This window comes from Austrofundulus limnaeus, unplaced genomic scaffold, assembly GCF_001266775.1.
Source record: "Austrofundulus limnaeus strain Quisiro unplaced genomic scaffold, Austrofundulus_limnaeus-1.0 Scaffold1108, whole genome shotgun sequence".
NCBI lineage: Eukaryota > Metazoa > Chordata > Actinopteri > Cyprinodontiformes > Rivulidae > Austrofundulus > Austrofundulus limnaeus.
This window is the reverse complement of record NW_013953510.1, coordinates 46,428-59,595: the sequence shown is the minus strand read 5'-3', so window position 1 is coordinate 59,595 and position 13,168 is coordinate 46,428. Positions and strand designations below refer to the sequence as shown.

At 38.4% G+C, this 13,168-nt stretch overlaps 2 protein-coding genes across 3 annotated transcripts; one reads left to right on the top strand and one right to left on the bottom strand.

Moving 5' to 3' along the window:
- Positions 1-707: 707 nt before the first annotated feature.
- On the top strand, positions 708-6,724 carry LOC106534170 (glutamate-rich WD repeat-containing protein 1; the record flags this gene model as incomplete). The annotated part of the gene is given in 3 exon segments (XM_014030723.1): positions 708-853; positions 5,315-5,506; positions 6,190-6,724. Coding segments are annotated over 3 exon segments (647 nt in total), but the record flags the coding sequence as incomplete, so codon positions are not given.
- A 1,957-nt stretch (positions 6,725-8,681) lies between these two features.
- Positions 8,682-11,885, bottom strand: cdc42ep5 (CDC42 effector protein (Rho GTPase binding) 5). 2 transcript variants are annotated; one of them, XM_014030725.1, is made up of 2 exons: positions 11,740-11,885; positions 8,682-11,083 (listed from the first exon to the last, which is right to left on the bottom strand). In XM_014030725.1, exon 2 carries the CDS (start codon positions 11,068-11,070, stop codon positions 10,183-10,185), a length of 888 nt encoding a protein of 295 aa, XP_013886179.1. In that variant the 5' UTR covers positions 11,071-11,083; positions 11,740-11,885; the 3' UTR covers positions 8,682-10,182. The 2 variants fall into 2 exon arrangements, with proteins under 2 accessions (XP_013886179.1, XP_013886178.1); XM_014030724.1 differs by having other exon boundaries at positions 8,682-11,086; positions 11,740-11,884.
- Between the last annotated feature and the right edge of the window lie 1,283 nt (positions 11,886-13,168).

Here is a 13,168-nt window from a genome sequence, read left to right as displayed (position 1 = left end):
GTTGAAAACACTAAAATGATAGAAGAGATGTTTAAAAACCTCCCTCCTCAGAAAGTCTTCAGTCCTAAGAAAACTAAACTGTAACTTTTAATAAGGTCATGTGCACAGAATACTCCTGTTTAAATGAAAATGTTTGACCTGTAAGCAGAAAGCTTGTGGATGTTGATTTTTGCTCTCTATTTCAAAGAAGAGGATGAGAAGAATGTTTTACTCAAGCAGCTCCTGAAACCTGCTGACTGAGAACATTTAGTAAACTTTGTATACAGGAGAGGCCGCCACCACCACGGTTAAAATAATCCTAGGGGAAACCCTGATTACAGCTAACATATAGCTTAGAACCAACAAAAACTCACTTGCTGTTAGCACCTAGAGCATTTGTTGGGTATGACTTTCAGCTACTACCACACCAGATTTTAGCTCAGTATTTTAGAACAGTTGACTGAGTTGTAGCTATTCTTGTTCAACTAGCTACAGCAGCCATCTTGAATCAGGTTGACTTTAACAGTGAATGGATTTGCATCCGATGATTACTTTCTGTGAGTTTCAATAAAATCTGTGCAGTGGTTCATGGGATATTTTACTAACACACAAACTCAGGCAATTGCAGCCAGTCCATTGCCGTCCAGAACAAAGTAAGACAAAGTAAAGAGATACAGACAAAATAAACGAAATCAATAAATTTTTTTTTTTTTTTTCCCCCACAACAGGTCGTCTTGTCAGTGGAGACTGCAAAAAGAACATCCACGTGTGGGAGCCACGAGAGGACGGCGCCTCCTGGAAGATAGACCAGCGGCCCTTCAGCTCCCACAGCAAGTCTGTGGAGGATCTGCAGTGGTCACCCACTGAAGCTACGGTATGTACCACAACAGTGATACTGTTAGAGCTGAATGAAAACCTAAAGCAGGGTTGTTAACATTTCACTGGGGGCCACAGTTACTAAACGCCAACAGCTCGGCACATCCAGCAGAGTTGTTACGTAAATTTACAATCTAAAATCTAGTTTTATCTGAAGATAACATTTTTTCCTGATTAAAAATCTCATTTTTCTTTTAAATTAATTCATCACTGGGCCAGTCGGAGTGCTACTGAGGGGCTGGATAATTGCTGCCAGTTGAATAGCCCTGGCTTAAATGCACGTTCGATTCTACTGAAGGATATTTTGTGACCAATTAACTGAATTTTAGATACAGCCTTATATCTTTATGCTTTGTGATTGGTTGTAGTCTTTTATTTTAAACAGTAAGAGAATCAGCAAGTCTGTATTTAATATGTGCCTCACTCCAGCAGTGTAAGAATAAATGTTTCTATAAAGATGGTTTAAACACTTAATTCGTGGCTATTTTTATTTAGACTCTGAAGCCACAGAGAGCAGGGCTGATAGTATACCAGCACCGTGCCGGATTTCCAGCTTACCTCCACGGGGAGAAAAAGAAAAAAATCAGACTTACCAACTGTTCAACAGACATTTCTCTGGACCTATCAGAGGACCAGCTTTCACTTTAAACACACTAGACAGGTCTACTAGTCAATCAGAAATCAGATGGGGGCAGGACTTGGATATCGGCAGAACTTTGGTTCAGATCTAGGAGAAGTAGGGGTGCTCGAATTAAAACAAATTTCTTTGTTAGAACAAGTTTGAAAAAGAACTGGAAACAACATTGAAACTGTCAGATTTTTAAAAACCAGCTGTCAGAGAAGAAAAACCAGCAGAAAGATGTGGAGAGAGATGAGCCTCGCAGATGGATGCTAACGTTAGCTGAACAGTAGCAGGCAGGTGGAGCCGGAGAAGAGAGGCAGGGATTTAATCACAGTGACCCGGGAAACAACATCTGACCAACAGGTGCGTGTTTACTGAGAGTAACTGAGGCAGGTGTTGTGCTAAAAGTTGATTGTCCACCGCTGTGTGGGAGTGCACAGCCTGTCTTGGTTATAATTGACTGTTTATGTTTCTTTAGTTGAACTTTATCAGTATTAAATAGAGATGTGTTGAGTAATGTTTTATTAGATTAAAAAATGTTCCAATCGATTAATTGATAACATGTGCTGAGGTATCACATTGTCAATTTAGACGGCTCTAACCTGTCAGATCCTTCTCTGAGACTCTGAGCTAAAAGTAGAGACTTCACACTTTAAACCAGTTTTTAAATTGCATTGTTAGGCCAAGTAGAACCAAAGTTATGGTAAAAATTGTACCCCACACTTTATTTTAATAAAAAAGATGTTCTTGTTTGATGCGTGTCACGTCGTGAGCACGAAACACGTCCCGTGGAAATAAAAGCCTCAATCCACCGTCAGCTTCATCTTTCTCTAGAGCCAAAAAAATAAAAACCCTCCGATCTTTTATTTGACCAAAGTTATTTGTTAGCAGTTATTTGTTAGTTGTTATTAGCAGCAAAGGATCTACAAAACAAAGGAGGGGAGGAAAAAAAAAGAGAGAGAGAGAGACGCGAGCAGCTCTCAGTAGGGGTTCTGGTTCTGGTGCTTATTGGGTCGACCAAACCAAGCATCAGTTCTGAGCTCTGGAGAATAGAGAAGGATGTTTATGTTGCAGACACAAACAACACCTGGTCCAGGTAGACCCACTTTCCTCTCAGAGTTAATAGAAATAATAATCTGTTATTTTAGCCATAGGCAGCAGGAAAGAAAAGTAAAGAATCTGAGAAAAATCATAAATTCTAAATGTAAATAAGTTATAATCATAATAAAATAATGATAATAGTTTTATAAAAAACATTTTATTCTTTTCATGTTTTTCCTCCATTCAGCAGCCTAATAGTTTTTTGTTATATTTTATTAAAAAAGGATTAATGAGCAAAATTGTTTATATTTGGAACCAGACTTTATGAAAAGTTTAATGTATTTAATAATTAAATATGAAATATAAATTACAGTTTTCACGTAGATTCTGTTTGTTTTGTTGACCAGTTTGTCTGTATAAATATCAATCTTGAGGTTTTAAATGATTAAGTATTTTAATTGCCCTTTTTAAACATAAAATCTTTCATAATGTGCATGTTAATGCTTGGTGATAAAGGCCCTGTAACACTAGACAATTTATGAAACCTTTTTATGTCTAAATTTCTAATAAAAGTTATATATTTGATCAGTTTGTAACATTATTTACACAGAAAAGAAGCCTCCTGTTGATTTTTTTTTTTCAATTCCAGCTTCAACAATGTACATAAGTTGTCTAGTGTGACAGGGCCTTAAAGGTTGACACTGGAACTGTGATTTTCCAGTTGTTGTTAAATTCAAAATAATATTTAAATTAATATATCACAGGTTATCCTCTGCTCAGAACAAAATTACTTTAAACTGCATTTTTCTTGATGTGCTGGATAGAGTGACGTCTGCCTTTTAAATAGTTTTCTGTAGTAATATTTTGTATTATCAACACATGAGCAAACAAGTGTGTGTGTGTGTGTGTGTGTGTGTGTGGGTGGGTGGAGGTGGTGGTGGCGCAGGTTTAAAGGTTCAGGCTCAAGATTTTTTTCCGCTATCACCCCTGCACAGAGAGGCTCGAAGCGAAATGGAGTCTTTAAGTCTGAAAATAAGCATTTAACTGAAAACTATCAGTTTTCTGTGTGTTAGTTGGGCTACCAATCTGAACGTTTATTTACACCACCCACGTTATCTGTAGGCTTTACCTCGAACTGTCTCTATGGACCTCGCTGAATTTCTCATCGTGCTCCATCCCACTGAACTCATTGACTCACCTGAGCTCTACAGGTGTTACATAAACAGAAACATTAAAAAAAATCAGGGTGTGCTGAATGAACTGGTTGATTGGAATGAATGAAACCATGTTGACATTTCAAGGAACACCTGTTAAAAATGCGCCTTCATTTCACAGCAACAAAATCCTCGGACTGAGAAAGTGGCAGAACTCGTTTGTGGTATGTTTGTTCTGCAGGCTGACACGACTGAACTTTTTGTTTCAATAAAAGTACAATCGGTGCTTTACCTCAGACACTTCAGACCAATGAGCATGATTTATGGTGACTCCGACTGCACACTTCCTGCTGGAGCACGTTCCAAAAGATTCTGGCACAAATTAAAGTTTCGTTATTGCTCAAAGGCGGAGCTACAATTAAATTTGTGTCTCTTACCAAATATCACCTGAACCACTGGCTGGTTTTTGTAAATAATAATTTTATGTACATTTACAACAGATTCACTTTTGGAGTAAATCCTAAATACACATAAATGGTAATTAATCACTCTTAAAGATATTAAATTAAATTTGGTGTGGTAGTAGCTGAGAGTCATTCACAACACATNTCACTCTTAAAGATATTAAATTAAATTTGGTGTGGTAGTAGCTGAGAGTCATTCACAACACATACTCAAAGTGCTACTTGTTGCAAAATTTCTTATGAAGTACATGATGGATTTTAATAAAAATTTATAAAAATAATAACATTGCTACGACTGAGCACCGCTAAAAAACTGAGCTCTACGTGGTATTTCATACATAGAAACAAGAGTTTTAGTACATCCTCTTATAAATGCTGAAAAGTACTACGTGTGCAACTGACTGACTGTGAAATAAATAAAACAGAAAACTATTAAAAGTAAAAGTATGAGTTTTACTCATTTGAGTTGTGGTGAGTAGCCACCATTTAGTTGGGAGTTGCTCTCAGAGAATTCCAACTGGAGCAGCGTTCCAGTTTATCTACGACTTGTAAATGGGAAATTCCCACTTCCCAGTACAACTGGGCTACCTCAAAAGTAGGGGCCCTGAAGATTTCACATGGTGAATGTCGCCAGCTGCCAGATATTTTGAACTATGCACCTCTGAGATGCCATCATTTTGCAGGTGAAATAATCAACATGCATTATGGGAGATGTAGTTTATGGCCAATGCAGTTATTTGAAGACACTACCACATTTTTGAAGCTCTCACAGGCCACGTAAAATTATGTGGTGTGCCACATTTGGCCCGTGGACCTTGAGTTTGGCATGCTTTACAACTAATTTTCTTCAACAAATTAAGATGACCGCCACAACTAACCTACATTAAGCAACACAAAAAGATCTATAACTCAGTCTTTTGTAGAGGTTGAGCTAAAATTCCACGTGATACTAGAAGAGAGTCCTCCCAAACACAAACCGTGAGCCTGATTTTTGCATTATCAGCTCGTTTTCTCACTTATCAACACAGATTTGATGATCTTAGTCAAAATGTCTTTCAAGGAATGTTGGGCCTTAATTTGAAAATTTTAAATGTCCACCTTTATTTTACCTAATTTTCCTCTGGGATCAATAAAGTATTTTTGAATTTGAATTGAATTATTTTATGTTTTTTTACCAGGTTTTTGCGTCATGCTCCGTGGATCAGTCTATACGCGTCTGGGACGTCCGCGCCCCGCCCAACTCCATGCTCTCCGTCGATGAGGCGCACTCTTCAGACGTCAACGTGATCAGTTGGAACCGGAGCGAACCGTTCCTGCTGTCCGGGGGCGATGACGGGCTTCTGAAGGTGTGGGACCTGCGACAGTTCAGGGTAAGAAGCAGTGATCACCGGTGGACTCATGTTGAAACAAGCACTCTGACATTTTTAGTTGTTTTTTTTTTTTTTATCAACGTGTTATCACGGTAAAATAACCCCTTCATCATAGTGGAAACCTGTGTTTAGGAGTTTACACACAAACCACAAACATTTGTTTCATCTTCTGCTGGTTTTACATAAGCACAACAGTAATTACTGTGGCTGTTACTGCCCTTTAAAATATAAGTTCAGGATGTTTTTTTAGCACCTACTGCCATAAAAGTCAAGAGTTTGTTTGTTAGAAAAATATCTCACAAACCAACATCTACAGCTGATTAATTTTTGGAGCTGACCTGATTGAACTTATTAGCAAACACAAAAATGATAACTCAATCAGCTGTACAGATGTTAAACTCTAATTAGGTGTGGTAGTAGCTGAGAGTCCTCCCTATGCAATGCTCTAACTAATCATGTTTTCTTTGTTTAAAACTTGGGCATGCAGCAGAGGATATGTATTCAAGCTAGTTTAGCTTTCGTGTTTTTATCCAAATATTAAATAAGATCATGGGTTTTAAACAATTAACATCTTACCTGTTGCAGAAAGCTGTTTTAAATTAGCTTATTTTATTTATTGTACAAGAGAAATGGGATCATCAGCATTCACACAGCATGAATCGGTTCTTGGTGCCTCCCTGCAGGCCGGACGTCCGGTGGCAAACTTCAAGCAGCACGGAGGTCCCATCACGTCCGTGGAGTGGAGCCCCTTGGACTCCAGCGTGTTTGCTGCAGCCGGAGCCGACGACGTGGTCAGCCAGTGGGATCTGTCCGTGGAGTCGTCCGACGTAGGCGCCAGGGTGGAGGGGGTGAAGGACCTGCCCCCTCAGCTGCTGTTCCTGCACCAGGGTCAGTCGGAGATCAAAGAAATCCACTGGCACCCGCAGATACCAGGCGCCATGATCTCCACGGCCCTGTCAGGGTTCAACGTGTTCAGGACTATCTCCGTGTAGCATCCGGGAGGGAACATATGCACATATTTAAAAATATTTTAGTCATAAACATTTAATATGAATATCTTACTGTAAATAACCCAAGTAATAAATCTACTTTTTGGTATTTATTTGCCAACATGTTGCTCCCTTTGAGCTTTTTGTCTGTATGTTTTACAGATGTGCAAACTATTTTAAGCATTTTCTGTACATTACTTGGAATAAAATGCTTAAAGTTTTAATTTGAGACGTGTTTTTGGTTTCTTTTTATGTCTTACATCTGAAATGTTGCCTTTTTTTATATTCTGTGCTCACAGATGTGCAGACAAAACTTCTGTCATCAGAGATCATCATGTTGTCATTTAGCTGTAAAATTTATTTGAAACAGAACATAAGACAGAGTCTTCCAGTGTAAAGATGTTCATCAGCAGGCGATAATGTCTTTGTGTCTGTTGTCAAAATATCACATGAACCACAGGATGGATCTTACTGAAACTTTTAGGAAATATACCTCTACAACTGATTAACTTTTGGAGCCGCCCCTAATTCAAGATGGCCGAAACAACCAGCTCGCCTTGTAAATAAAGCAAATCGGCTCCAATTCAGTTGATTTTAGATTTAATGCAAAAAAGAAAAAATGATGTAGCTGAGTCTCGTTTCTTATGGATAATCCAAGCTCTGCTCGTTGAACATCTTTACTCAAAATGTAATAAATTGTCAGTCTTGCTGGTCTGTTAGCAAAATATCTTACGAACTACTGGCTAAATTTTAATTAAACTTTAATAAAAATTAATTACATCTACAGTTGATTTGTTTTGGGGTTTAGTTAGATTCAAGATGTCTGCCGCAACTAATCCATGTTAGCATAAAAACGTTCTGTTGGTTTTACAGATTCTGAGCCAAGATTTAGTTTGGTAGTAGCTGAGCGTCATCCCAAACACAGTAATCTGGGGAAAATTTACATGACTACTTTTGAGGTTTGACTAACAGAGCTGCAACTTTGTCATTTGTCAACACAAAATGATCAGAGGCGACAGTCTATATATTTTCCGTCCTCATAACGCTTTAGAAATTGTCAGTAAAATGGTTGACTTGCTCCGAAGAAATGGGATGGAAAAGCCTGAGTTACTAATTAAATTCCAATAATAACTTTAATGTTTTTAACTGTAATTCTTATTCAGCCACAGGGTTAACAGATGTTTAAACCAGCATTTTAGGACAGATAAGGGGGAAAAAAAAACAATCTCTCCCGTTTACAACATCTTGTAACAAAATCATAAGCAAAGAGTTTTAAAAGCAGTAAGTGTACTAAAATACACCACTCGTTCTGATTTACGATTTGACCTTTAAATCCCATGATCGACTTCTCTTTTAAGTATCAACCCATTTAAAAAGCCCTAAGGATAGTTTTGGTAAAGCGGAAAACACACACACACAAAATACACTCAGAAGTGGTTTTGGTCTGGAGCAAAAACCCTCACATTCCCAGATTTGGAATGTGACAAATTCACAGTAACTCATTTTCAACCCTGTGTCTCTGAGGACTCTGCAAAAAATGTAAAAAAATAAAATATAAAATGAAGCCAAGACGAGGAGACTGTACAAAACAAACTATTAAAAAGCTGTTATAATGTAGGCATACAGGTCCCTTTAAGGCACAATTCAACAAACAGCACCTACTGTGTATATTTTACATTTTACATAAAAAACACAAAAACAATTATTGATGTAAAACGGATCCATTTGGTTTAAATCAAACCTGTTTTCCAGCTGAAGGGAGTCAAAAGTGCTGTGAACATTTTCAGTTTCAGTGGCCAAATGACACAAAATTCTTTTCTCCTTAGAAAGTCCACCAAGTTTGTAAAAATAAAAATAAAGTCTATTTTCCAGTTGATCGGCATCATCTTAAAGGGGATATTCACACCTTTAAAAGTGGCGCTTGGTCAAAAGATTGTGAACTGTTAATATCTTACCTGTTGTAGACAGTTTGAAACTAGAGTTTGAAATGTAGTTAATGTGTTTATGAGTCACAAGTCTTTATCCAACAAGAAGCAACAAACAAAAAGTGCTTTTATTCACTGACTAAAAGTCGTAAGGGATATTTTCCGTCTTTCCATCCTTCCTTCCATCCTTCTTTCCTTCCTTCCTTCCTTCCTTCCTTCCTTCCTTCCTTCCAAGTGTCTTTAATAATAATTGTTTTTTTCTTCTTCTTTCCAAGTGTGTGCAACAACTCAATTAATTATTTTTTCTTTATTCCAAGTTTCTTTAAGAACTTAATTAAGACAGTTTTCTTCTCTCCCTCCTTTCCAAGTGTTTTAAACAATGAAAAAAAAGGTTTTTTCCAACTTTTAGGCCCTTCAAGTGTCCTAAATACTAAAATAAAGCTACTTTTTCCGCTTTCAAGACTTCCACGTGTCTTAAACATTAACATGTACAGTATAGATAATGACCCTCATCTTGTGGAAATAGTTTAATGCTGTGTTCCATTCATACTCAAAATTAGGATCTTCTGAGTTATGAGTTAAAATCAAATGTTACGCCCCCCAAAAAGGTGAAATTCCACCTTGAGAAGTCTGACATGCCTGATCAGCCCTGACCTCAAAATCCCAATATGGCTGACTGCAAATAACAATTTAATAATGTTGCTTTTTTTCCCACTTTTGTAAGTCTCAGCAAACCAGACACACCCATAGTGTTTAACCCCCATCAGTGATGCAGTTGCTGCAGCGCCTCAATGCACAGAATGCAGAGAAATCCATTGTTTTTGGTTCTAACAGCTAAAGTTAAAGGTCACTGAGCACAACCTACTGACAAATTCTAATGGTTTTCCGACTTGCACCTGGAACATGCTAATGTCATCTCCGAATTTGACTTCTGAAGTAAACAAAACAGAAAGCTAATCCAGTGAATCAGAAGAAAGCCAAGAGCAAAGTGAATTTCTGACGTCTTAAAACAATTCTAATCTTAACACTCTCATAGCGCTTCAGGCAAATGCTGCTTTATAAACTTTGTATCACCAAAAACTCAGAATACACATTTACTTCTAGGGTCATATAATCGTTAACAGCAACAGCTAGCAGATAGCTTTTGATGCTAGCTGCTAATATTTCTGCCAGTATAACTCTGTAATGTACAATGAATGGCTGTGTAAAATAAAGTAGGATTTGGATCAACGTTAGGACTAATTTTATTTACAAGTATTCTTCACAGCTGTTTTATTCATTATTTCTCCTTTTGTGATTTTACCAGCAGATTCCAAGATTCTTGAAGATTCTACTCTTATTCAGTTTTGCCATTTTTGTTTACCCAAATGGAGTCGAATGTAGTACATGTACTCAACTCAACCTTCCATGAGGTTTTTGGTGAATTCTGTTTCGTCTACATTGAGTGTGTACCAGCATTTCAGAACTGTAACTTTGCATGTACTGTATTGTAGCTTTAAGACGGCAGCAGCTATCAAATCAGACTAGCCATTAGTTTGTCAGTCTGATGGAAATTAACTTGTTTTTCCAAACTGAGGATATTCAACTTGTTACAACAGGTAAGATACTGATTGTTCATCACCTTTCCACAGAATCCAAAGATCTGAACTGTCTCTGTCTCTGGATCATTGCTGTTTTTTAAAATCCCTGTTTGGTTTCAGATAATAAAAATACAATATACTTTACAGCAAGATGTGTTTGTTTGTTTGTGAGAGATCAATGTTTATACAACAATTTCATCATCGTCATCAAACTCATCTTCAAACGTGTAGCCTCGTCCTGTTCCCTCCTCTTCCTCTTCTGAATCAGTCTCTGAGCTCTCAGACCTCCTCCTGTCCAACGGAGCGACTCCTTCATACTCTGAGCTGTGTGATGAGGCCGGACTGGGAGGCAGATCCGCTCTGTGATTGGTGAGCTCGGGTTCACCTTTCCTCCTGTCGCTCTCGCCCCTCACCGGACTGTGACACGCCACCTGATTGTTGCTCTGGAAGTCAAAGGTCTGGCCCTCTTCCTCCTCGGACGCCTGGCGGATGATCTCCTCTCGCTTGTCGCTGAACCTCACTTTTGGTCGCGGAGCCCTGGGTTTGAACCCGTTCTCGTCCGGCGTCCTGATGTCCTCTGCCTGGTTCTCGTTCAGCTCGTTCACAGACATCTCCATCCCCCTCCTGACCTGCTTTGTCTCCGCTGCAGGGATCTCACGTAGGGGGCTGAACACGTTGTCCACATTTGAGTCAGGCGCCACGCCATCCATCACCCCTAATACGTCCCCAAGCATCGACGGGCCCAGGTCCAAGTCTAGGTCCAGGTCTAGGTCCAGGGTGAATGAATCAGACTCTGAATCAGAGTGCTTAAGCTGACTCCCTCCAGAAAAAGACGCTGAACGAAGACTGCCATTGTTGACCGACACCCCAGGTTCCGCGACAGGGCTGATCCCAGAACTGCTCAGCTCGGACGTGGTCGGGCTTGGGCCAACGGTGGACAGGAAGGAGGTGTCGCCAAAGGCATCTCCTCCCCTCCCAATGTGCATGGTGTGACGGAAGTCACCCAGAGGGGCCGAAATCATGGTAGGGTCCAGGCGATGGGCTTTGGATGATGATTTGTGGAGCGGCATCGTTGTGAGGAAACTGCTGTTAAGGAGGGAAATAAAAACAGAAAATGAAATGGTGAGACAGATTAGATGAAGCAGAACACCGAAACCTTGGTGAAACCTCTTGATAAGACAGGGCAAAGTGAAAACTCTACATGTTGTGTAATAGTCTGGGAAAGCGGTGAGGATTTTGGCTCTGGTCCCTCTGTGAAGGCCATGCTGAGACTTGTACTTGAAGCACAGAGTGTGCAGCGTTAGCACATACTTTTCTCTGCCCTCAGGGAGTCTGAAGACAAAAACAAGACTGTAACCTTCTTTAAAAATACAGTATCTACCATTTAAAAAAATAAACAATTACAAACAGGCCAATAAAAACACGTATTAACTGGTAATTACTGCAGCGAGCTCATTGTTTAATCAGTGTGTTAGATTGTGTCTTTTTTTATATTTAATATTGAAGAGGGGGGTCAGAGTCCATGAAGAAACCAGAGAAACCATGAGTGAGGGCAGGGGGACGAACAGGCCCAGCCCTCAAAAACTCCACATTACTTTTTATAACAAAAAAAAAAACAACACATTTTAATACGTTTAACTGCTGCTAACAAGAGTTATAAAGCTGTTGAAGCACCGAGATCAGTACAGAAAGTCAGTTTATCGACTAAAACCAAAACATTTAAAGTTATAAAAACTTACTTTAAAGAGTTTGATTCTGTATTTCCCTGCTTCCCGCTTCAGTTTTCAGCTTTTTCCATTTGTCTGCTCGCTTTCACCTCTTTCTGCACGTTTCCCTCGCTGTTTTCTCTCGCCGTCGTTTGCTGCCTGTGATTTTTTTTTCTTTCCTCTCCAAAGGGATGGGCTGCAGGACTGAGGAAGTGACGCCATGAGAGCTCAGAAAGTAATAAAACAGGATCAGAGCTGACAAATGCTCCTGAAAATCACAAGCCCTTCCATTTTTTTCTAAACTAAAAACACGTTGATAAGAAGTTTTTGTTCCTTATATTAATCTGATTATTAAAAATAAAACAAACGAAACAGAATTTTTATCTAATCACCACTGATGAGAAGAGTCATATCTAAAAACACTACAAGTAGGCAATGCTGTTTAATCTGCCTTTTTTTCTAACATTTTATTTTAGCTAAAACCTAAATGTAGCAAAAGACTAGCGAAAACCAAAAGGTAGCACACCTAAAAGTGAATAAAAGAAGGAAAATACAAGACAAAAGTAGCAAAACATAACTAGCTAAAATAAACAACAAAAAAGAAAACAGCTAAACTAGCAAAAATGTTAGCTAAGCAGCAAAACACTGTCAAAAGTGATGTCTTATTTCCAGCTAAATTGGGTATTTGAACCTAAAAGTTCAAAACACAAGGTAAAAGTAGCAAATCATTAGCAAAATATTGTTAAACACTAGCTAAAAGCCAAAAGAAACTTTACAATATACCAAAATGTTAGTTAAGTGACAGCATAAATCAGACATGTACAAAAGCAAAAGTAGAAAAGCACAAGCTAAAAGTAGCCAAACTTTCAAAGGAAAGTGTATTCTTTGCTGAGTACAAGTAGCATGATTCCAGCTGAAAGCAAAAACAAGCAAAACACTAGTTAAAAGTAGAATAAGGCTAGCTAAATGTTGTAAAACTAAATGTAACAAAATGCTAATTAAAAGCAAAATGTAGTAAAACACTAGCTAAAAGCTATGAATTAAGTCTTACCTTGAAAGTAGCAAAATGCTAACTAAAAGTACAAAAACACAACAAAAAATTGCTAGTTAAAAGGAACAAATATGACAATAAGAAATATTTCTTTTTGTTTTTTAACTCTTCTAACATGAGCCTGTATGTGTTTTTCTGGTAAATGTTGCTCAGCAATGTTCAGGACAGATTCCATCAGACACTGACAGCTCAGCTTTGTGTTTGTAAAATCTGGCATCACATCTTCTTGGTGACAGCTTGTGATGAGAGTTTACTTCCTGGACATTCACACAGGGAACCAGTTACATGAGCAACTTTAGAAAACCACTAGCCTGCCTGTTTACTATGTCTTGAGTTGTAATTTGAAACAAGGCTCCTTTCTGTTTTTTTTTTCACCACGTAGTAAACAATAAACTTTAAAAACATGGCATT